Here is a 25,239-nt window from a genome sequence, read left to right on the forward strand (position 1 = left end):
AGTAAAGTTTAATTTAACAAATAAAAAGTTCCACTTTCAAAATGTAGACATCAAATGAATCAAATTTTCAGAAATATTTTGATCAAAATATGTAAGTTTTTAGTTGGTAAATAATCTGATGCGCTGTTAAGGCGTTTCAATACTGCAGACGGCGTCATTAAGGTAATCTTTTCCAAACCGAAAACAAGAGTAAATTTTTGCTATTGTCACTGAAACTTTATTTTTTAGTCAGTCACACTCACTGAAATCTGAAATTGCAAAGAAACGCACGCATCAGAATAGCCCTCCAATTAGGAGGCTTTATTTGCTCCTTGCGCCGCGCACATGCGTCTGCGCACGATTTTCGACAACTTCCCGCGCGGTATAAAAACTGACATGTCGTCTTCTTCAACCACAGTGCGGGTTGCTTCATCGTACCGTACATACATCCACCGACCGGGATAGACAAAAAAACTACTATGAAATTGGTAATAATAATATACTTTTTTTGAGTGCCGCGAAAGTGACGAGCTAATATTCGTTAGAATAGCGTCTTGTGACATTTGATTAATGGACGGAGACAACACTATGTCACAAAAGGGGTCTCTTCCTTAGGTTTTTCTGTACCTTTAAAAAGTAAATAAATTATGAAGTTTATCAGGATTTTCCCGTTTTCAGGAAGTGTATTTTTAGCAGAAATAATATTTCGATTTAAATTCGTTACTTCCGTTAGTTATCAATAAATATGGAAAACTGAAGATCTAGTTATCCAGAAATAAAAAGGACCAACACTGAGCATAATTCATACACTCTTACATAATCGTTGCAATAATAACTTCCATTTTAAAAGCAATTGTTTCTTTTTAAAATTGTTAGATATTTTATTAAAATAAAGTGAATACTTACTTTACATCTTTATTCAATATTAGGTATTTATTAAAACTTTATTCATTGTAAATTTAAATACCTTCTCAAATATAATATAATGTTCAGTTTACTTACAATGTCATAAAATATCAAAATAGCAATTTCAAATAATACTGTCCAAATAATCGGAAATATTCAAATCTTTTATCTAAAATTACACTTTAATTATTAACTTCAAAATTATAAACAAATACTCATACCTTTTATTTCCCATTTATTTATTCAAGTGCCGGCAATCAATGATCTAACATGACATTTTCTGCAATTTCAGTTGATTCTTACCGCGTTAGTGGCGGTATGTGGGGCGGCCAACCTGAACAGGGGCTACCTGCCTCCGTCATCCGCTGACACTGCTGGGGGCAGCCCCGGAGCCCTCCAGACCCCCTTCAACCAGGAATCCAACCAAGGAAACCAGGTCAACCAAGGAAACCAAGCCACTCAGTACAACCAAGGAAACCAGGGCAACCAAGCAGTCCAGGGTGCCCCAAGTGGAGCTTACAACAATGAGTTCCAAGGAGTCGTGGTAGACGCCGACCCAGGGACCAGGACTAATGAGTTCGAGACTGGATTGGGTGCTCCCAGGCCCTCGTATGGATCCCAGAACTCTAAAGTTGGAGAGGCAGCGTTTACTGCCCCCGTCCAACAGAGATTCAGCCAACCCCAGCAACAGCAATTTGTACCTCAACAACAACAGTTCGTACCTCAACAACAGCAGACGTTCGTACCACAGCAACAGCAGAACTTTGTTTCTCAGCCACAGCAGAACTTTGTACCCCAGCAACAGTCATTCGTTCCTCAGCAGCAGCAGTCGTTTGCTCCCCAACAATCTTTCAATCAACAGCAGCAGTCCTTCGCTCCTCAACAAACTTTCATTCCTCAACAAACCTTTGTACCTCAGCCATCAGTGGCTCCCCAACAGATCCAAGTGAGGCCGAACGCAGAACAGGACAGACGCGCAAACATAGTCAGATACGAAAACGAAATTGAAGCCGAGAAGTACCGATACTCTTTCCAAACTGACAACGGAATCACTGCTGAGCAGACAGGAAACACGGTGAATGGAAACCAAGCTCAAGGAGCATTCGGGTACATCGGTGATGATGGTGAGAACTACGAAGTGACTTACACAGCTGATGAGAGAGGATTCATTCCTCAGGGCAAGCACTTGCCCACCTCTCCTCCTATTCCTGACATCATATTGAAATCTATTGAGCAGAATGCCCGCGACGAAGCCGCCGGTATCCGAGATGATGGTAAGTGTATTGAGTTATTAATAATGTGTAAATAACAAATTGATACCTTCGATTCCAACTCGTGACAGCGGGTTATAGATTGATTTCATTTATCATCTCGCTTGGTGGGCAATGAATGATAAATGTTTATATTTTTTCAATCGGATTATCTTTTGTAGCGGTTTTTAATTCTGTAATTGTTTGATTCATGTCACAATCTTTTAACATTAATTTTTATAAAAAATAAATTAGGTATTATAGGTAACTTCAAATGCTCTAAATTTAAAATTACGTGTTATTTAATCGAGCGAAAGTACGTCTTCATGTCAAGGACGTAAATGGTAAAATCCATCTCATTCATAATGTAACATGCAATATGTAACAACCCATTCAATATATTGACAAAATTTGACACCGTTGTCACCCGCTCTGCATTCAGCGCCTTTTGTCCGCATTGATTAATGATGCCGTCTGATCTATTGCCTTACAACAAGCCTGCTGACAAATCACCAACAACTTTCATTTTTATTTCCAGGCTCGTACGACGCGCAGCGATACAATGCGGGAAGCGAGTACAATGCGAGACCGAACGTAGGATCCGTGAACGCACAGTCGAGCAGCTCGTCTTCATCTTCTTCACAGAACAATGCCAGACCGCAACAGATCATCCAAGAGCCAATTAACAATGAATTCGCTCAACAGCAGTCGTTCAACAACTTCGGACAACAGCAAGTTGCTCAGCCATCCAGACCACAGAGCTACTTGCCTCCTGTAGAACAGTATAACCAAGTCCGTCCGGCCCAGCCAACTCAACAAATTACCACAATTCCTCTCTCAACTGCTCAACCATCGGCAGCTCCATTGGAAATCAACATCATCAATAGGTACACAAACAGAGAGGCGGAAGTTGAACCTGCAAGTCAACAGGTTGAGCCGATCCAGGCTTTCAACGTACAAGAGCCCGTGCAACAAGTTGTTCAACCCACTGTCCTGCCCACCATTCAATACTACAACCGCCCGCAACAGCAATCTGTGAACCAAGTTAGCCAGAACAGACCGGCCGTGCAGAACAACTTTGTTGCTCAACGCCCAGCCAACAACCAAGTCCATTCCTACAACTACAACAGGCCTCAGCAATCTTTCCCGGCGCAAAACTTCCAGAGTCCTCAAGGGCAAGTTCAGTACCCCCGCCCTGCGGCCGCGGCACCCACCATCATCCCCGTGCAACAGACCGCAGTACCTCAGGTCCAGAACCAACAAAACAATGGAGTAACTCAGGCCGCCGCCTCTCAGTTTTCTGCCCCTGCCCAGTCGACGCAATTCAACGTCCGACCTCAAGTGCAACAAGCCCCTCAGCAGTTCCAAGCCCCCTCCAGGCCCGTCGTCCAGCAGCAAATTCATGAACAACCTCAAATCAACTTCTCCCGACCAGCTGTGCCGAACCAATTCGAACAGAACCGATTCCAGAACTTCGGTCAGCGACAGCAAGTGAATCAGCAGTTCCAAGCCCAGCCCACGCAGGAGCCAGCGGGCCAGCAGTACAATGGGGAAATCTACGAATACAACAAGCCAGCTCCGGTGCTGTCCACCCCCGAGCCTCAGATCTCCGAGCCCGCCCCTACCCAGGTCCCAGTCCAGAACCAGTTCTCGGCCAGGCCTCAGAACAGCCAGCAGTTTGGACAGGCTCCCCAGTTCGGGCAACAGCAGCAAAGCTTCGTGACCCAGCCGCAGGTCAACAACCAGTTTGCCCAACAAGAGGAAAGCCAAAACCAGAACCAAAATGGAGCACAGAACTTCGGTAATCAGTTCCAGGGAGCCCAACAGGCCTCGAGCCCCCTCGCCAGCCAAAACTACAATGAGAACTTCGGAGGAGCGCGGCAACCACCCAGCTTTAACGAAAACACCGGATACCAATACTAGGATAGGACCCTAGTGCCATAGACTAAGCTATAAACCTAATTTTAGTATGTAATTTATTTAAGTATAGTATGATATGAAATTATGTATGTGATACAGTACAAAATATAATTATTAGATGTAGTTTATGAATGAATATTATCGTCATTTAACATTTGTAAGCATACACACTTTATACAGAGCCGTGAGGCGAAAAATAAATTATTCCAAGAATAAAGGAAACAATGAGTTTATTTTCCACTTGTCATGAAGGTAATTAGCAAGTTTGAACTTTTAAATAAAAAATAAGGATGATAAGTGTACAATAAATAACTTTAACAACTTAAAACAGTTAATCGCGCTAACTGTGTGGACACGGTACTATAAACTGAAAGTTTAACTGCAGATAAAATCTTTAGTTACATACACCTACGAGTATTAAATGTTACCTCGCAACAGTCGCAACTCGCAAGTAGCCATCTATAGTCGAAAATGCAATTGTTAGATATTTAGGTACTATTCGGTGATATAAAAAAATTACGGCGATATATAAAAATATTGTAAGGCCTTATTTTTTTATTTTTCTGTAGGTCTGGTATATTTTTAGGTCTTAATTTAAAAAAAAACATGGCGAAATTATTTTCATCATCAGTAAAACTGAACTGTTATTATATCTGTTCATATTATGTAATATATCTTTTCAAAATCAGCACCTCAGCCTTATTACTATGAGCAGTCACAACTGAAGTTAAACTGTGGATGTACGATCAATATGAGGGTAACGCTACACTTACGCGAGCGAATCAGTCCCACACTCCCACCATGTGAAATTATATTAGTAGACCGGAATAATATTTCACCGTAATAAGGTGTATTAGATAGTGTTTTTTTATAACAATTAATAAGTGGTTTTTGTGACTCTTTATTTATTGAAGTCGGCCACATAAGAAACTTTTTCAACAACTGTGGAAGAGGCGTGGTTCAAATATGTCTGCCTCTGTACAAAGCCGCTAAACCTGAGAAGTTATCGGTGGCGTATTTTAACGGTTTTTTAATTGTTTTTTTAAAATATTTATTTGTGATATCTCAGAGTAGTTGAGTTGAATCAAGTGCGTTCGAGGATAGTACATATATATCATCTTGATCACAGAATACATGCACACAGGATAATCTATTACTAAGGGTCTGTTTCATAATGTCTGGATAAGGGCTACTTGTCTGATCCAGACATTGTGAAACACGGCCTAAGTGTATTATTATTTAGCCACATACTCCTTGTTACATTTCATTCGCCAAGTAAGTATATTCGCCAGGCTAAAGTTTAAACGATCGGTACGCGCTAGTGTGGTAGCACCACCATTTGTTATCCGCAACCGGTTTTCATTGATCAGTGAGAAATGACAGTGATTCACTGCAATAATGTGTTCACATTCACATTGCAATAAAAACCTTATTGAATCCGCTTACCTTATTAACTGTTAACGAGATCCGTCTCGTTTTAAAAAAACCCAATAATTTGTTTGTTATTTTTTTGTTTAGTTTCAACGTCAGATTGAAAAAAAGGAGGAATAAATTTTTCTTTTTTAGGTCTATCTGTGGGTTTTTCAAATTGGGACAGATATAAATTTTAACGTTTAATTTTTCGCTATCGATGATTTACTTAGTTCTTTTTTTTAGATAAGCATTTAGAAAACGTCCCATTCTACAGTCGTTGAAATATAATAGGCCCGTTTGGACAGCTACGAAATGTATGGGATGACAGCTGGTATCAAATCAAAATCATTAAAAATCTAACAAAGCCAGATTATGTGTCTTTTTGTGTATTACATCAAGTAAATCAAGAGTAAATAGCAAATTTGTGTAGCTGTCCAAACGGGCCTATTATATTTCGACGACTGTAGTTCAAAACAAAAGCACAATAAAACTGCACCGAAATTCCAACGAATTCATTTGTGCATGGCGCAGATCATAGATAAGTGGAGCCCGGACAAACATGCTCGGTCGGGATTTGAACCCCGCGACCTCACGTTATAAAGCCACGCCTTACGGCTACCAAGTCTACGAACCAATGCACTTAGGAACTGGTCTATGTCTATTCAAAAAAGTTCCACTTTGTTGAAAGACGATTAACAAAGGTTGTCTGGTAGAGATTGCTATAAGCAATAAGGCCTTTTTGTACTGTTCTTTATTTTTAAGTTTTATTTTGTATTGTTTCTGTTTTTTTCGGTGCAAATAAAGAGTATTGTATTGTATTGTATAAGTAAGTAAGTACTATTCAAAATATTATACTCAGTGATACCTCTTCAAAACCAACAAGTACTTACATATAAAATAATGTCTGAAACTACTTATATTTTTTGTAAATGTTGCTGGGATATACACACACAGACTTTAAACTTTTATCACCCCTTTTTCCATCGGGGGATCAAATCAGTAAATAACATTCATTTCAATGTTATTTACTGATTTGATACAGTTTGAATACCATTGATCTGAATAAAGATTGGTATACACCTATTAAGAGGCCTTTGCTAGATGGGCTAGATGGGGTGACGACTTGCGAAAGGAGGCTGGTTATGATTGGATGCGGAAAGTGAAAGATTGCATACAGTGGCGTGCCTTGGGAGAGGCCTACGTCCAGCAGTGGACTGATATAGGCTGATGATGATTTAATAAGAGGCCTTTGACTCATTCTAAATACTAAACCAAAGAAATGTTGCCGAAATGATTTTGACTCACATTATTATGCAAAGGGTAATTCACGGAAATAAATAAATAAATATGTGGGGACATCTCACACACGGCCATCCGACCCCAAGTTAAGTAGAGCCTGTGTTATGGGTATCGGACAGTTGATATATCTACACAAATACATAGATAGATACATATTAAATTAAATATCAACACCCAAGACCCGAGTACAAATATCTGTCTTTTAACAAATATCTGTCCCAGCCGGGAATCGAACCCGGGACCTTCGGCATAGCAGTCAGGGCCACTACACCATTCGACCGTCAAGCGTGATTTAAAGCAATGGTGAAAATTTTTTTACATGGTCGATGGTCGCTCGACCATGTAAAAATTTACCAATGTTTTTTAAAACTGTATCAAGAGTCAAAGCCCGTCATTGTACATAAATTAGATTACCTGGACCAGACCTGGGCCTCTAGTACGGGATTTATTATTTTTTTTTAATTTAAAAAGTTTACGTTTTCTCCTGTCATCTGCATACATTATCTATCAAAAGTTTCATTACAGTTTCCGCAAGAGGCGCTACTTAGTATGAGAGAAAACGTAAACTTTAATAGTTTTCGCCAACCTGTCAAACCTGTACTGTGTACTAGACCCTCTTAATTAAGCTTCTCACCATCTCTGCAATATGAATATGCCATAATATTTCAAGTTCAGTGATTTTAATTGCGCAAGACAGAAGCCAGACACTTTTTTGCCTAAAATAGAAACCTATAGAAAATCACAAGTACCTACATGACCTCCAAAATGTGTGCAAAATCTAAATAGCTTTTAGCTAAATCTTAAGACAGTCCTTGTTGAAACTCATTAGTACCAACACTTGTGACCTAATCATTAAAGTCGGTACCCCAATGAATGGGGATCGTGACCATCATCAGTTAATGACAGCATTGTGGTTGGGCCGGGACAGTGTCCTCCAAGTGCTCCTGTCTGCAGCAGTGTGTAGAGCTTCGTGCAGGCGGAGTTGCAGATATGATTGGGTTTGGTCACACCATCTTGCAGGAGCACGACCCCTTCGTCTTTTCCCTTCCACTTTACCCATCAAAATGTGTTTTTCAAGGGATTCTGGGCCACTACGTGCGATATGCCCAAGAAATTTCAGCATGCGGGATCGGCAGATATCAGACAGGCGCACAAAGATTTTGAGCTCATTCAGGATTGATTCATTCCGTCTGAAGGCTGTCCATGGTATGCGCAACATCTTGCGCCAGATCCACATCTCAAATGCATCGATTCTTGTTTTTAGATTGGCCTTGATTGTCCATGTTTCGGAGCCGTACAAGAAAATAGGGAAGACAAGTGCGTGGACGAGTCTCACTTTGGTACGCTTGGTGATATTTGTATTCTTCCATATTTTCTCAAGTTTGGTCATGGCGCTTTTAGCAATCTGGATTCGTCTTTTGATTTCTCTATCGCAATTTCCATCGTTAGTGATGAGAGATCCGAGATAATTGAAGTCGCTTACGCGGTCTAACGTGTTGAGGCGACTGCAGTTGGTCAGAACTTGTTCGCGGTCCACGGTTAGCAGTTTGGTTTTTGTCTTGAACCAATGTGACCTTGTGACCTAAAGCAATATTAATTGTCTTCAATTCAAACTATGGAATGGTTTGGCAAAAATAAATAAAAAAATCATTAAGAGACACCACACATCACACAATTCTAGGTGAATCTCTAAGTGTGGTCCCTACTAGAGAACTTTCCGTGAGTTCTCGAGTGGAGACCACGAACAGGTAAACGCAGCGTGGGACGCCCTGCTGCCCGCTGGACCGACGACTTTAGCCGGTAGTGGTTGGATGAGGAAAGCCGAGGACCGAGTGTTGTGGCACTCCTTGGGAGAGGCCTATGTCCAGCAGTGGATGATTATTGGCTGATGATGATGATGATGATGGAAGTACTAAAATTATAATGCATGCTGGATCTACAATATCGATCCTGTGGGACCTAACTTTAGCGAATTGAGAAAGGCACAGCCGATATAAGCTATACATAGTATTTCTATACATACATAGGTACGTAATTACGTATAATGCTTAGGTCTACCAAGGAGTTTAAAAAACCTTATAGTTCGGTCACTCTCTATTATAGCCTTGTCCGCAGTATTCTGGAATACGGTTGTATCATATGGTCTCCGTTTTACGTTGTTCATAGCGATAGCATAGAGAGAGTACAAAGGAGATTTCTCAGGATATTGTCGTACAGGTGTAATTTTGGACGCACCCTATCTAGTTATGATCAAAGGTTAAATAAATTTAACATTATGCGTTTGGATGTCCGCAGAAAACAATCTGACTTAATTCATTTACACAAAATCATACACAACATGATAGACTGTCCCGACTTGTTATCCCTAATCAATTTTAATACACGCAATAGATGTCGCAAATACCTACCTTTTACCCTGAGGGTGTACATTAACAACACTTCCTATTACAATCCAATAGTGAGAATGTGTAGAGTTTATAATGAAACCATACAATCATTTCCAGACATAGATGTTTTTGACTGCCGTAGGTATAAATTCAAAGGATGCTTAACCAAAATCTTTAAAAATAGCACGCCATTATAAATTTAATTTTGTGAATTTGATTATTTATTTTTCAAAATTACTTTTAATTTAATAGAATAGAATAGTATAGAATATTGTAATATGTTTGTAAACTATGTAAAATTGTTTGTACCTATTGAATGAAATTATGAACACTTGATAGATATTATGATAAATTAATTATGTAGCATGTTCCTTATATTAATATGATTATGTGTATGCATGCTTTGGAATGAAATCTAGATCTATGTACTTCAATGCTTATATTCTTAATTTGTAATGATTTTATTCTGTTTTGTGTACCAAATAAATAAATAAAAAAAAAAATCTTTTCCAGAGCAAAGCGAGAAACCTATTTTAGTGTGTATAAGACCTGTGTATGTACCTATAATTTTTGGTATTTTTTTCTTTGTCTCAAGCAGGATTACATTGCTTGTGATCAGTAAGCGTATAAGATTATTTTTATCGAAGTTATTAACACCGGCTAAACAATTAAACCTTGTAATTATTGATACCTTTACAGAAACCTATTAAAATTGTTGTGCGGCAGTCTACTTAAATAGTAGGACCAAAGATTATTGAAAACAAACTAGATGGAGTGTCAGACAAAACGAAACGTCTCGACTAATAACACCCCATTTCTATAAGAATTGACTGTTCATTGTAATGGTTGTCATTAGGCTGAACTTAAAACAGTTCGATATTTAAAAAAAATCGGACCCTTTTTTTGTTTCTTTGTGACACACGATCTCGTTCGTATATCGTTAATCTAAGAGTAGGAATTAAAAAGAAGTCACATTAATATGCATAGAAATCTATAACTAGGCAATAAGTACGTGGTTATTTGCGTTTTAAAGTAAAATTGAGAATTATAAAAATGTTGCTTATGTATTTTTTACACGTCTATTAGTCCAGTCAAGGAATGAGGTGTAGAGTGCGTGAGCAGGTAACTAAGCGATTCCTTCAGAAACTTGTTCAGGGGGCTTAGGTTGTTAACATACCAAAAGTCGACTCCTACGTGATGAGCGGGGGGAAGGAGGGGGGGTTAAAGGTACGAATTTTTGGTTTTTAGCTTATATCTCGAAAATGGTGCATCGGAGAGAAATATTTTCAACTAATGAAATAGAGCTCTTAAAATTATCTAAAACTTTTATATCATATGTTTTTTCTAATTCCTAACCGTTTTCGACCTATTACCCTCGGAAAAAGTATAAATTTACAAGAAAAATTCATTCATGTCAAAACATTCATAAACATTGCATCATATTGTCTAAACCTATTCATAAACGAATAAAATGAAGAGGAAAGAAGTTGTAGATTTTTTAATTCCCTTTTAGAATATATATAGATATGCTGGTTAATGTCTAACCCACCTAAAGTTACAGCTATTTTACTTACACTTAAGCTTACTAACTCGGTGAGTTATGTCAGTGAATTTAGCAAAATGCAAGTTTAAAATAGCTGTAACTTTAGGCGGGTTGGACATTGACCAGCATATGCATATATATTATGAAAGGGAATTAAAAAATCTACAACTTCTTTCCTCTTCATTTTATTCGTTTATTAATAGGTTTAGACAATATGATGCAATGTTTATGAATGTTTTGACATGAATGTTTTTTTCTTGTAAATTTCTACTTTTTCCGAGGGTAATAGCTCGAAAACAGTTAGGAATTAGAAAAAAACATATGATATAAAAGTTTTAGATAATTTTAAGAGCTCTATTTCATTAGTTGAAAATATTTCTCTCCGATGCACCGTTTTCGAGATATAAGCTAAAAACCAAAAACTCGTACCTTTAACCCCCCCTCCTTTCCCCCGCTCATCACCTAGGAGTCAGGACTTTTGGTATGTTAACAACCTAAGCCCCCTGAACAAGTTTCTGAAGGAATCGCTTAGTTACCTGCTCACGCACTCTACACCTCATTTTGAGTCATTTATTGACTGGACTATATATGCAACGGCAAATCAAAAAAGGGTTATGTGTTTGACCGTGTATACAGGGTGTTCCATAAGTTATTATAATAGTAAATTTTATAAATTCGCGTACATTTAATAATCCGTTTTCAGTTACACCCTTTTGGCTTAGTTTATTTGGCAACATCCTGTACATAAATATGATGTGACTAAAAAACTACTTATTCAAAATTGCCAAATATAACTGTACATAATAATCACGAATATTAAAGAGGCTGGCTTCTAACAACAACTAAAAACATCTGGCAGTCGGGTTGCCCACTTACCCGTTGACCCTTAACTTGTGTTGGGGTCCACCAACCCGCACTAGGCCCGCGTGGTGGACTAGGCCTAAACCCTTCCTTCATTGGAAGGAGACCCGTGCCCCAGCAGTGGGGACGTAATTTGTCGTGATGATTTACAGTAGTCGCTATACCTATTAGGGTAAAACTGCCAGTTATTGGCCAACTAAGCGGATTGGCCACTTCAAAGCTGAATTATTTCATACAGATTAAACCAAAATTGACAGATGGTGTATGAATGTAATCTAGAAAAGCTACTTTTGCCTCGCAGTAAATTAATAATTTATTTAGAAAACTATAACCGATAAAAATATATATGTTATTGCAAACCTGTGTAAAATTGCAGTTATTGGCCAAAAAAATCACTTACCGGCCATCCATAGGCTGGTTATTGGCCACAGGAATTAATTTTATAAAAAAGCTTTAAACCTCTAAAAAATTGTAATAAATGTTGTCTCTTTTAATAAAAACTTTATTAAAATCAGTTGCAGAATAATATTAACCACGGCTAAACTTCAAAAACAAAAAAAAACAATCAACTTTCTAAGAATAAAATACTAGAAATATAACATTTATATACAACAAGTTTTTTGTTTACATAATTATATAATTACTTAATAAACACCGTTCCTGCGTACTTTACATACAACCAATCAAGCAAAGCAAGATCTACCGACGCTGTACATGCGTATTTTATTCATCGTCATAGAATCATCATCAGCCAATACTCATCCACTGCTGGACATAGGCCTCTCCCAAACATAACACTCGGTCCTCGTCCTCGGCCTTCCTCATCCAGCCACTACCAGCTACCCGCCTAAGATCGTCGGTCCAACGGGCAGGAGAGCGTCCCACGTTGCTTTTGCCTGTTCGTGATCTCTATACGAGAGCTCGTCTAACCCAACGCTTATTTGTTCTTCGGCAGAATCGGGAGATATGACTGCCATTTTATCTAAGCACATTTTGACAGCTATATGTCGGTAACCTTAGTTTTTTGACAGATAGACCCTATTTCTGATACGATCTATCAGAGCAACCCCAAGCATATAGCTCTCTCCATAGCATGTGCACTTTAAATCGGTGCACCAGTCTGCACCATACGTCATCACTGTGCAGGATGAGGTGGTTGACTAGACTTTTGTCTTCAGGCTTTGAGGGATGCCTACAGGTTGGGAAGCAGCATTCAGGCCACTTAGCATCCAGCTGAGTTCCGGCAGACATTCTGCCATATTGACGATGTCGTCTGCGCAGCAGAGGTGTGACATTGACATGTGTCCGTTCCAGTCCAACGTCTTAAAGACATCTTCTAATGCATCGGTCTTCAGTTTCTGAGATATCACATCTCCCTGTCTCACTCCTCGTTGCCTTTGGATAGGTCTTTTCTTGTGGTCCTGTACTTGGACAGTCATAGTAGCAGCATTGTATAGACATCTCAACACCCCGATATAGCGACAGTCGATTTAGCATCTCTCTAAGGAGTCCAAAACTGCCCGTCTCGATGGAGACGAAGGCTTTCTCATAATCCTCAAAGGCTAGACACAGAGGCTGATTATACTCTTCGGTCTTCTGTATAATCTGCCTTACTGTGCAGTGTGTGTAGATCTATTGTACTAAAGTCTTTTCGAAACCCAGCTTGCTCTGGGGGCTGAAACTCGTCGAGCTTTTGGGCAAGACGGTTCGTCGATCGATATCCTTCAATAAAATATTGTTGAATTTCTGAAAACTATTTTCTATTGTCTTATATGTCTTGTCTTTTATGAATTTGAAGGCTTCATTTAAGTCATCTGTCTTCGTTTAGGTGGCATCCCGTTGCTAATGGTTTGCGCACTGTAACAAAATACATCGGTCGGATATTGGCCACTTCACCACTAAATACTGGCCACCTATGCCAGTAACTGAATTTAATTGATAAAAGTGCGTGATATTTTGCCACACGATACTACAACTTATAAATATTGTGAAAACAGTCGATTTTCATCTAAATAGAGTACTTGCATTTTTATTTAGTTATTGGCATAGGCGGCCAGTAACACAAAATTTGCAATATATTGATTCAATTATTGGCCACCTCCATAAACTCCCCTTCCCAAAGGTAATTGCATGAAACTATAATATATTAATAAAACTTACCATTAACACCATACAAATATGCTAAAGAAATCACTTAAATTGCGTTCAATCACCAATAATGTCAATTTTGAAGAAATGTGTTTCGTTAAGAAATACGTTACCCTGAAGCGTACACGCGGAAGTCCGACCGCCAACTGTCAGAAAAAGGCGGCATAGTATGGCGCTTTTTTTCATAGTGGCAAAATTTTTTACTAAAAACAAAGTCAGTTAGATAACAAAGTTCTATTAAAAAACACAGATGGCAGGTGATGCCTCATTCCTTATTTTATGACTTTTAAGTTTATAGTGGCCAGTAACTAACGATGGCCAATAACTGGCAGTTTTACCCTATATTCTTAAATTTTATAATACCTTTTTACTTTTCTTCCCAAGTTATTTTTAAACTATTGGTTAACTAATCGTCGATACCTATCGACGACGACGACGATGACGATGTATAAGTATACCTATACTTATACATAATTTTGACCGAATATAAATTATACACAACAGTATCCGACCTATTTGAAGACTCTTCAAAATTAAACGCCCAATCATATCATTATACACCTCAAAATTACTGCTAAATAAACCACTTAAGTAGCCTAGTATTAAGTAAATGTATGTATGTGGATCTCAGTTGACCTTAGATTAGATTAAGAAACATTTAAATATACTTTTATAGATATTAGTTTCTCACGAAATTCATTCACTTTGACCTAACCTGCCTGTTAGCCATCAACGTATTGATTTTTTACAGTACATGCATACCTACGCACACATAAAATTACTTGGGTACCTAACAGGTAGGTACTATGGTCAATTAGTTTATCACGCTTAAATATATCGCACATCTTTGGGTAATTGCACCTCACGCACACCAACAAACGACTACGGTGTACGGCGTGTACGTAGGATCTTTACTGGAAAGGTTAGGACCGTGAGTCGAGCTTTAGCTGTTTTAACTTACATATAAATAGGATGCAATTTTCAGCATGAGCACACTCGGATTAGGGCCTCACGAAGAATAACATCTAACAAAATGAAGATGGTAATTTGTTGTGAAGTGTATTTAAGATGCAGTGAGCTTGTGTTGTAACACAAGATAAAAATAAACCTTTTTTTTTCAAAATTTGGCTGAGTTAATTTTACAGCATTGAAATGTTTTGTGAAGTGATAGTGACATTGAATCTTTTCGTTTTTCAGCTACTTCTGATATCGGTGCTAGCGTGCGGGTATGCGGCTAAGCTGGACCGCACCTACCTGCCCCCGCCCGGCGCCGCCACGGCTGGTGGAAGCCCCGGCGCCCTCAACGCACCTTCAGGCCCAGCATCCGGGCCTTCTGGCTTCGGACAGTCTGCAAATCTAGCTCAGGGAACCTTTGAACAGAGCCAGCAAAGCTTTGGACTCAACCAGCCTGGGAAAGGATTCAACCAGCCTGCCAACAACTACGGGCAAGCTGCTCAGCCTCAAGGTCAACCTGGGTTTGGAGCGCAGCCCCAGAAGCTGACTCAGGGACCGTCAGCTGGCCAGGCTTCTTACGGAGCTGCCTCTGTCCAGGGATCAGTTGAAAGTGCTGGCTTTGGTGCTTCAAGCAACTTTGGTGCTGACCAAGGGTTCGCCAAGCAGACCACCCAGCCCGAGCGCCCTCAAGCCGCCGCCGACCGCTCCGCTGAAATACTGAAGCTGGTCAACGAAAACGATGGAGAAAACTTCTCTTACAGCTTCGAGACATCCAACGGTATTTCTGCTGAAGAAAGTGGTGTGGCCACCAACGGAGTGATGGCTCAAGGTGCTTTTGCCTACACCGGTGATGATGGTCAGTCGTACAGAGTGACTTACACTGCTGACGAGAACGGATACCAGCCCAGAGGTGACCACCTGCCGACCCCGCCGCCCATTCCAGAGGAAATCTTGAGGTCCATTGAAAAGAACGCCGCCGCTGCCGCCGCTGGAACTCAAGAAGGTAATGTTCAAGATGTTTAGTTTAAATGCGTAATACTGGGCTTGTGTCTTTGTCTTCATATAAGATTTAATCTTGATAATATATGAAGTGGAAAATATACTTCTTGATTTGAAACTACAAGAAATGTAGGAAATTCTGTAATCCAGGTTAAATTTAAAACTTAGTGTGTTTCACCAACTCTAAATAGAAACGATAAAGCTGATTTTATTTTTTATAGCACCTACCGAGCGCCACATAACAAAACTTCAGCGATACTAATAAATGATTAAGTTGGTGTATTTTGTATTAATATATATAGGTATGTTTTATTTTCCAGGTGCTTACCGAGAGGAAGAAAACGTGCCAGTTCCTCAGCAATATAACGCCCAGCAGAACGCGGCCTCAGCTACTCAGTACAACGCCCAGTCAAACTTCGGCTCTTCTCAACAGTACAATGCTCAACAGACTGCTGGACAGTACAACGCCCCATCTTCAGCCTACAGCCAAGCTCCTCAGAACAATTACAACAAACCATCTGGCTCTGCAACAAACGGATTCTCCGCATCTGGTTCCGGACAGAACAGTTTCAGCCAGACCGGTTCCTCTCAGTCTGCATTCGCTCCCTCAGGCTCTGCTTCGTCTGGCCCAGCTCAGTCTTCGTTTGCACCTGCTGGTCCCGCTCAGAATGCATTTGCCCCATCCGGCTCAGCCCAGTCTTCATTCGCTCCCTCTCGTCCTACTCAAAACGCGTTTGCTCCTTCTGCTCAATACAACCAAGCCCAAACCCAGGGATTCAAAAAACCTACTGCCCAGAACACTTTCGCTGCTCAGCAGCAGGGAGCTTCCGGTTATGAATACAACCGACCGGGATCTTCCCAAGATTCGTTCCGTGGCCCTTCTCAGTCCGTTGCACCTGCTGTTGAAACCTTCGCACCAGGACAGCAGACATTCGGTGGCCGTGCGCCCGCACCTTCAAAACTGACGTCAGCTGAAGGCCCCATTTCTAGTCGCCCAGCCGGCCCGGCCCAGGGTTCTTTCAACGGCCAGCAGCCAGCCAACAATGGATTCCAGGCCAGACCTGCTAGCCAAGGTTTCGCCCAGAATGCCCAGCAGCAAAGCTCAATGATATCTCAGTACCAAAGTGCTCCGTACCAGTACGACCCACCGAAACAGCAATACCGCCCTGCATCAGGATCGTCCTCGCAGCAGACTGCTGGCTTCAACGCACCAGCTCAGTTCAACCAAGGGCCTCAGGGCGGGCAGACGTTTGGAGCACCACGACAGCCGCCCAGCTTCAGCCAAGAGGAAGGTTACAAATACTAAACACAAATCAATCTAGGCCAAAAAATTGTAAATAATATAAGTGTAAAGCAAGTTTGTTTCTGATAGCAATCAAAAATGTAAAAAAAATATCGAACACTATTGCTTGTTATTTTGTTTTTAGTTTGCAAAAAAACATTGCGATGTGAATAAAGTGAATTAATTAAGTACAAAATAATCTTCTTTATTTTCCTCAAGGATTCAGTAGGATTTTTTAAAATTAATTTAGCTCAACTTTTAAACTCATGGGGAGTGAAAAAGTTCAATTGGTATAGTACCAAACTACTCCTACAGGAACTCAGAATCAGATTATTACTACTAACCTAAATAAAAACTTACTTACTTAAATATTATATTATCTTTATTGTATAACTTTCTACACATAAAAATTCTATTATATTGCTCGTGAGTAAATAATATTATGTTTAAAACATTTTGAACATTATTAGGTAATAAGTATTTTTATAGTAACGTTGCATTAACTATGTACACGTACAGTCTATAACACTAAGATTAGATACCAACTAGGCCAGTTTAAAATACTACTACCTAAATATGTATTTTTTCCCGTAATTAAGATAGATAGATAGATAGATAGATAAGTTATTTATTTACTTAACACAACACATACACAGGTTACACAGCAAGATTGATGAATACGAGATGGATAACATTACTCTAAAAAGATAGTAGATCATAACACCTTACAGAACGAAGAATACATCTTTAGTTTACGTTTTATAATATGGGGAAAATGGCTGATGGATGTAACATTAAATAGTCCTTGATCTGATGTGCAATTTTATGCAGCATGTCCCTTCACCGGAAGTTAATGATAAAATATCGCCATCTTATTCTATGTTGGTACTTTTAAACAGTTTAATTGTTGCAAAGGTTAATAGGTAATTTGATGAAACTAAAGCTACAGAGCTCTGGCCGAAAAAGGTTTTTCTATCATTCGTCATTAAGAGAATTAAATAAATAAATAAATAAAAATAGTGTGTTATGGGTGTCGGACAGCTGATATATCTACACAAATACATAGATAGATAGATACTAAATATAAATATCAACACCCAAGACCCGAGTACAAATATCTGTCTTTAAACAAATATCTGTCATCAATTTCGTCAATTTCAAGTCATGTCATGTTAGGATTACCTACTTGAAAATTGAGATTTGCGTTGCGAGATTGTTTTTTGTTAGGTGGCACAGATAGATGTCTTTAAACAAATATCTGTCATCAATTTCGTCAATTTCAAGTCATGTCATGTTAGGATTACCTACTTGAAAATTGAGATTTGCGTTGCGAGATTGTTTTTTGTTAGGTGGCACAGATAGACAGATAAAGGTATAACAATCAAGTTTCAATAACTTTCTCACTATTTAATAATCGATAAAAACTATTCATCTGGTTACTAATCCTTCTAGGGATAATGTAGTCACTTTCAGAAAAAGCAGAAGTAAGTATATATCTACATCAACATGGTTATCTCTGTATTTCTAGAATGGTTCTCCAACCTAAAATTATCTTTGAGAAAAGTCATCAGCTCTTATATTTTAATAAATGAATTAAAATAAGAGCTGAAGTACCAAGTAGTAGTTACTAGCGAAATAATATGAAATATCTTTGGTCTACAACATCATTTCACATTCCTTGAACCTCACACCTCTACATTCTTACGAGCTATTTAGGAGTCGTTTCCTAAACCAAATAGGTACCTAATATTTGTTATAAAAAAACACATTAGTTACAAATACCCGTGAATGGTAACGTGTGGGGTAACATCGGAGCGATGTCGAAGTGACGAAACAACGCCGGAGTTCACGAGATGTTGATCCGTACAGTCGAAGTAATGTGACTTGGCATGCAAAATTAGAGTAGGTACCTAAATGTTCATGTGAAATTTTAGCTGTCGATGAAGGTGATTTTTATCATAAGGATAGGTATAAGTGACATAAGAGTCTTTTGCAAATGAATAAGTTTTTGAAGTTTAGTCGTTATTATAAAAGAAAACTATGTTTACCCAGGACGAATGACTTAAAATTTATTTATACTATTATTTTATTTGTACTTACAGAGATATTTCCAATGATGTATCGTGGAAAAATTTATTTTTTTGCGTCGTCAAAACTTCATAAGTGTGGTTAGTTATAAACAAAGAGGTATAGCCGCTTGAGAGCTACGCTACCACAAACACGCTGAACTTATAACTTCCCTCTTTGTCGCGGGGCGTTATAAAACCTTATATATTCTCCAAGTGCCAAGATAAACTGAGCGGTTTGTACACACTAATTGCCTGTACTTTAGAGTGATGAAGTCTTGCTAATAACAATGATGCTGCACTGATCGCGTCTAGATTATATGGGAATTATGTTTGTTTTATACGTTTTAAGTTACAAACTTATCGATTTTATTGTGATATAGCATTTGTAAGAATAAAGCTAAACACAAAGGGACAGTACCTACAAGAAAACTCTTCCCACAATGTGCTTACACAAAACATTTATTTATTTAACTATTAATAGATAAGGCGGGTTTAATGCTAAAATATATTTTCACCAGCCAACTTACAGGAGTTACAAGAAAAATAGTAAAACAAAGTGTGCAAAAAAAACCATCATAGGTCAAAGATTTTAGAGGTTATTTATGACAATTTTCGTTACAGTTGTTCCGTTACACAATGTTGGGCCTAGAAATTATCATGAAACTTTATGATAATTTATGCAGATTACAGAAACGTTAACAATTAAAATTCCATTACAGACAGGCCAGTAAGCCAATTTCTATCACCTCTTTTTTCCTATCGACGACAAAAAACGCTTCAGTTTGTACCTCAAAAAGACGTGTTCTTTAACTTAAGAAGAATTTTGTTTTTTGTCCAATTTGGTCAGTCAGTTTCTCGCCCTATCAGAAACCAGTTTTATCATGATTGTTATCGGATCATGTTCATGACAATGAACTTACATATATAAGTAGTGAAAGTTACGTCTGCGTCACGAGATCATTGGTCTATCACTGGACTACGGAACACGAATCCCGGCTTTGATTCCTGTCGGGTTACCACCACAACGTTAGCAATCAACAATCCTTTAGCAGCTTTTCTGCTTCTGTTTGCTTTTCGGTCAAATTTGACGTACCTAACTTGTATGGATCTGACAGATGTTTAACAGATAAGTAGCTATACGTATAATGTGTCGGTGGTGGTAAGGTAGCTGGTTTCTACTGAGTATCAAACATAAAAAAAAACTGAAATTGGAGATTCCACTTTTGTTGTTTCCAATTCTTAGCTGCAATAAAACCCGGGATTCCTGGGTACAGTAAAGTTATAATTCATTAATTATATCTACGTAACTTTTTTTTTGGTTTTACAGAAAATAGCGTAAATATTTTTTAAGATAAGATAAGGGTTAAGTAACCCTTTTACTAACCTTTGTTGGACTATAATAGACAAAAATACATAATCCATATTTTAATATTACCTACCAAGGTAAAACATGACCTTATGCTGATGAAGATTAAAGCAAGAAGAGTGATTAAAAATAACACAACCTTAAACAAAAATCGTTAGAGTTGACTATAAAATAAACAAAGTCATTACATTTTATTACAACGTCTTAATCAAAGCCTAGAAGGTAGAGGCTGAGTAAGGACTAATTTGAGGAATAATTATTAGCCCTTCAGTCAGTGGACTATTATGTAAGGCAAAAATTTATAAAATATTTAATATTGCGTTTCAATGTATAACTCTATGGCTTAAAGTTCAAAATGTGGTGGCAATATTTAGCCACAGCCTATAAAATATTACTACTATTGACATCTATAAAATTTAGCAGACTATGGGACCTTTATTGAATTAATTCGGAAGCTAAAGTCTGTTCTTAATCTCAGATACTAAATTGACAGATTCTGAACGGTTCACCAACAGTCGATTATCCCGCCAATAAATACGTCAGTTAATCGCGGGACAATCGACTGTTGATGAAAAGTTTAGAATCTATCAATTTAGTATCTGAGAATAAAAAACAGACTTTCGTGATATTCGCCGCCAATTTGTACCTTTAAAAGCTGTTTTGTCTCAAGGTTATCTGTTTCCCTTATAATTAATTTTTACAGAGTTACAACAAAACTATAGTGCCTATGAATCTATCTTAGGTGCGTGCGTTATGTCATTTTTATAGCAATGCTCCATAATGAAAGTGTGTCAGAAGTGAACTGAAACAAGTGCAAGAGATACAGTCTGTTAGACGATAGCATAAGATTCAGTTGCTGTTGGAGAATGAAAATAATTAAAAAAAAATATATATATTTTTGAAAATATTAAGCATAATTAGGTACCTTTTCAATAACCATTTTCAAAAAGGCTATGTTTGTTGACAAAGTCCTCGAGCATATTTTTAATTACACTACATTAATATTACCTATAATATATTTTTGGATATCGTTACTTCTTATTTACATAGAGATGAATCCTTTCACAATTTTTTCTTTGATCTTAACAAATCTTCTTTTTGAGTTTCATTTCTTTCGGGTAAAATATCTCTGAGCAAAGGAACACCACTTTTATTGGCATTGAATTAAAGAAGAAAGAATCATAATATCTATAACTTTCTTCAGAGGAACGAAATAATATAAAGTCTTTATAAAATGGTGTTGAAGTTTGAAACGTATTCTATTAGATCACGAACTGTACGTAAAATTAGAGGTCAGTCAAATAAAGATCGATAAGAAGAGGTCTCTATAGACGATTCAGCGAGGCAATAGGCAGTGCACTTTTAAAACTTCTAATTCTTTGGTGAAACCTGTCAATTCATTTATGTGAGGCAAACACAAAATATGATTATGATCTATAAGCTTTTGCTCTGTGGGAATTGGGCTGAATAGATTATGGGGTTGTTACTTTACTTCACCATGTAAAGTACTCAACGGGTTTAGCCATAAAAATAGTGATTATGAACACGGTAACATAATTTTAAAAGATTGTAGAAAAAGGGCACATAAAAGGGTGCATGAAATGAGCCTCCACGACTGTCTGTAGATATTCACATAATCAATAAAATTATTTATGTATTTAATCCATTAATATGTCGTGAGTGATACTGATTTGTTGAAGATCTAACAAAAGAGAAATCAATTTACAAGGCTGATTAAGCCCATTAATCTAAAACGCACCTTTTGATTTGACCATAATAGCGTCACGCACCTTAATCTTCCATAGTGTTCATACTGTTCAATTCTTCATCTGTCAATCTCATCACGTCATAAACGCCTTTTGTTTCTGCATGAACATTTTCTATTATTTTGTTTGTATTTACTTTTCAAGGGTAGCCGAATTAAAGAGATTAAAGTACTGAAATGGTTATTCAAGGTTAGATATTGATATGATATTGGTTTTGAGTATTATGTGTCCGAACTTGCTTTTAATACGCCCCATTCAAATGAGGATTGTCTATCAGAGGATGGCGTCATGCAGGAAATACATAGGTACGCTGAAGTTCATTCAACATGAACCACGATTGAATTAATTTGAATTGGTTTTAACACAGAATGCAAATATAATTTCTGAGGGCAGCGAAAAGCGTTTGCCTTCGATCTTTTCGGGAACAGTCGTTAGCATACTAACTACCTATTATGAATCCCACCAAAAACATTAAATGTAAAAAAATGCCAAGTCACTTGGCATGTAATTTTGAAATTAAGCTTGTTATAATGCCTAGTATTATTCACCGAAAACCTAAACTCCTATAGCTTTGTCCACATCGAAGATATAGGAGGTGCGAAATTGCCGCAAATCGCTTCGAGGAAAGAAGCTACGGCCATGCCCGTTTTGCTCGAGACTTGACTGGGGCTACAACTGACGCTGGTGTCGCGTTGGTCAAACACATATTTAGTGTTTGGGAGGAGCGTCTTGATGCTGTGGGTGTATTTTGCGATCTATCGAAAGCATTAAATTTGATTGTGTGGATCATGCCACTCTACTTATGAAACTTAAATGTTATGGGCTAACTGGCAAAGCTCTTACATTGTTGGAATCATACTTGACCTACAGAACTCAACTAGTTGACATAAATGGAGTGCGTTCGGCTGGCTGTCCTGTCAGTATGGGTGTTCCCCAAGGCTCGATTTTAGGACCATTCTTGTTTCTTGTATATGTTAACGATTTACCGTTTTTGGTAGATAAATTATGTGAGATAATACTGTTTGCTGATGATACTTCACTTATATTTAAGTTGAAGCGACAAGAAGTCAATTTTGACAATGCAAACAGTACTCTTTCCATAGTTGCTAATTGGTTCACTGTAAATAATTTAGCTCTTAACTCCAAGAAAACAAAATGTATTAAATTCACTTTGCCTAGTGTAAGACAAGTAGAGACATATTTGACATTGAATAACGATAAGCTAGAGTTAGTAAATGAAACGGTATTCCTGGGTATTACAATTAATCATAATCATAATTTATTTCATTTTCATTTACAGAGGTACAGTATATAATATAAAAATTTAAATATTAATTAGGCTATATTGAATGTGGTCTGTATATACATTCTATTCGTCTCTGTTCCCTACACTAGGTAATCCTGTATTGTAGGGTCACAGCGGTTTACAATGGTGTGACAAGTAACAGTTAACTTTAATTATAAACTGAATTAAATTAAATTATGTTAACATCGATAACTTCTATCATAACATAGCTCTTTTAGGTAAGAGGTAAGTATGTTAAATTTGAATATAAACTTATCATGCGTTTTTTGTGCAAATACACTCATTCATTCATTAATATAATTTAAATAAAAATATGCAATTCAATTTTAGTAATGGACACAAAATTATAAATAACATTAAAAGAGAATAATTTAAATACATGCATTGTTGAGTGGAGAGTAACTATATTATGAGTGTTTGCGTGCGTGTGTGCGTGTGTGTGTGTGTGTGTGTGTGTGTGTGTGTGTGTGTGTGTGTGTGTGTGTGTGTCAAAACAATTGACTCAAAGTTGCAATGGGGACCCCATATTGAGAGGATAGCCGGTAGATTGAGTTCTGCAGCTTATGCGGTTAGAACCATTAGACAGTTAACAGATGTAGATACAGCCAGGCTTGTGTATTTTAGTTATTTTCATAGTGTTATGTCTTACGGAATTCTATTGTGGGGACGAGCGGCTGACATTAATCAAATCTTTGTTCTGCAAAAACGAACAATTCGAGCCATATATGTATTAGGGTCTAGAATTTCATTAAGAGATACGTTTAAGGAAATAGGTATACTAACTGTTCCATGCCAATATATCTATGAAAATATTATGTATGTATGTTCGTAAAAACTTAAATTCATTTAGTAAAGCAGGAGCCACTCACGGTATTGAGACCAGAAACAAAAATAAGTTGCTTTTCCCCACACTCAGACTTTCGACAACAAACACATCATTCATGGGGAACTGTATACGTTTTTATAATAAATTATCAAATGAAGCAATAAACCTTACTGAGCAAAAATTTAAGAATTATGTTAAAGCTACATTATGTAGTAAAGCTTAATATAGTATAAATGATTATTTGAACCACAAAAACGCGTGGTCTTGTCCACCTCAGCTAAGGCTATTGAAAAAATGAAATGGATATAGGTACTTAAGTAAAATTGTAGGTACTAGATATAAGTAAAAATTGTAATAGATACCTATATAAGGAAAAAGTTGAAAAGATGCTCGAGGAGTTTCTTTCGCCATTTCTTTCCTTCTCAATGACGGGGCCTTTGTGAAATGTGGTAGATGACTATCGACAAATAATTGTAAAATTTTACGTCGATTAAACCATTTGAATTTGAATTTGAAAAAAATTTGAAAAAAATATATTTGAAAATTTGAATTTGAATTTGGGCACTACCGTGCCCCCAGATTTACATATAATGTGTATATTATCTTATGTATTAATTAACCTTTCTGCAATGACACTGCGTCAATGAGCTACTGTACCTCTTCTCCAGTCCTCTCTCATGCTGTCATTCAGCCACTACCAACTAGCCTGAAACAATCTTTGCATGTTTAGCTGACTATCCTGTAAAATCAAACACAATAAAAATCTATTGTTTTTTGGCCGATATCGCGACTACGGGCAGCCAAAGGTTAAATTCCTACTGCGTGTATCTTGTTTCCGTCCCGCATAACGCGGTCCATTACAATTAGATGCGCCGGCATCGTGGGCTCCGATCAGATGTAGCAACATTGAACCACGATCGCGCCTTACAGAGCATCTTCAATATATAGATCAATTTTGACAGAAC

General features: G+C 37.8%; 2 protein-coding genes across 2 annotated transcripts; both read left to right on the forward strand.

Annotated features, from left to right (window-relative positions):
* The first annotated feature begins 320 nt into the window (after positions 1-320).
* LOC105383355 (RNA polymerase II degradation factor 1) lies at positions 321-4,277 on the forward strand. Its single transcript, XM_011553391.3, has 3 exons — positions 321-467; positions 1,178-2,159; positions 2,674-4,277. Exons 1-3 carry the CDS (start codon positions 459-461, stop codon positions 4,056-4,058), a joined length of 2,376 nt encoding a protein of 791 aa, XP_011551693.3. The 5' UTR covers positions 321-458; the 3' UTR covers positions 4,059-4,277.
* A 10,427-nt stretch (positions 4,278-14,704) lies between these two features.
* Positions 14,705-16,968, forward strand: LOC105383354 (pupal cuticle protein 36). The gene is made up of 3 exons (XM_011553390.3): positions 14,705-14,748; positions 14,904-15,663; positions 15,980-16,968. Exons 1-3 carry the CDS (start codon positions 14,740-14,742, stop codon positions 16,963-16,965), a joined length of 1,755 nt encoding a protein of 584 aa, XP_011551692.3. The 5' UTR covers positions 14,705-14,739; the 3' UTR covers positions 16,966-16,968.
* The last annotated feature ends 8,271 nt before the right edge of the window (positions 16,969-25,239 follow it).

This window comes from Plutella xylostella, chromosome 19 (assembly GCF_932276165.1).
Source record: "Plutella xylostella chromosome 19, ilPluXylo3.1, whole genome shotgun sequence".
NCBI classification, from domain to species: domain Eukaryota; kingdom Metazoa; phylum Arthropoda; class Insecta; order Lepidoptera; family Plutellidae; genus Plutella; species Plutella xylostella.

Coding starts and splice junctions, on each gene's coding strand:
- LOC105383355 (XM_011553391.3), top strand. Junction 2,160..2,673: donor CGCCGGTATCCGAGATGATG/GTAAGTGTATTG, acceptor TTTTATTTCCAG/GCTCGTACGACGCGCAGCGA.
- LOC105383354 (XM_011553390.3), top strand. Junction 15,664..15,979: donor CGCCGCTGGAACTCAAGAAG/GTAATGTTCAAG, acceptor TTTATTTTCCAG/GTGCTTACCGAGAGGAAGAA.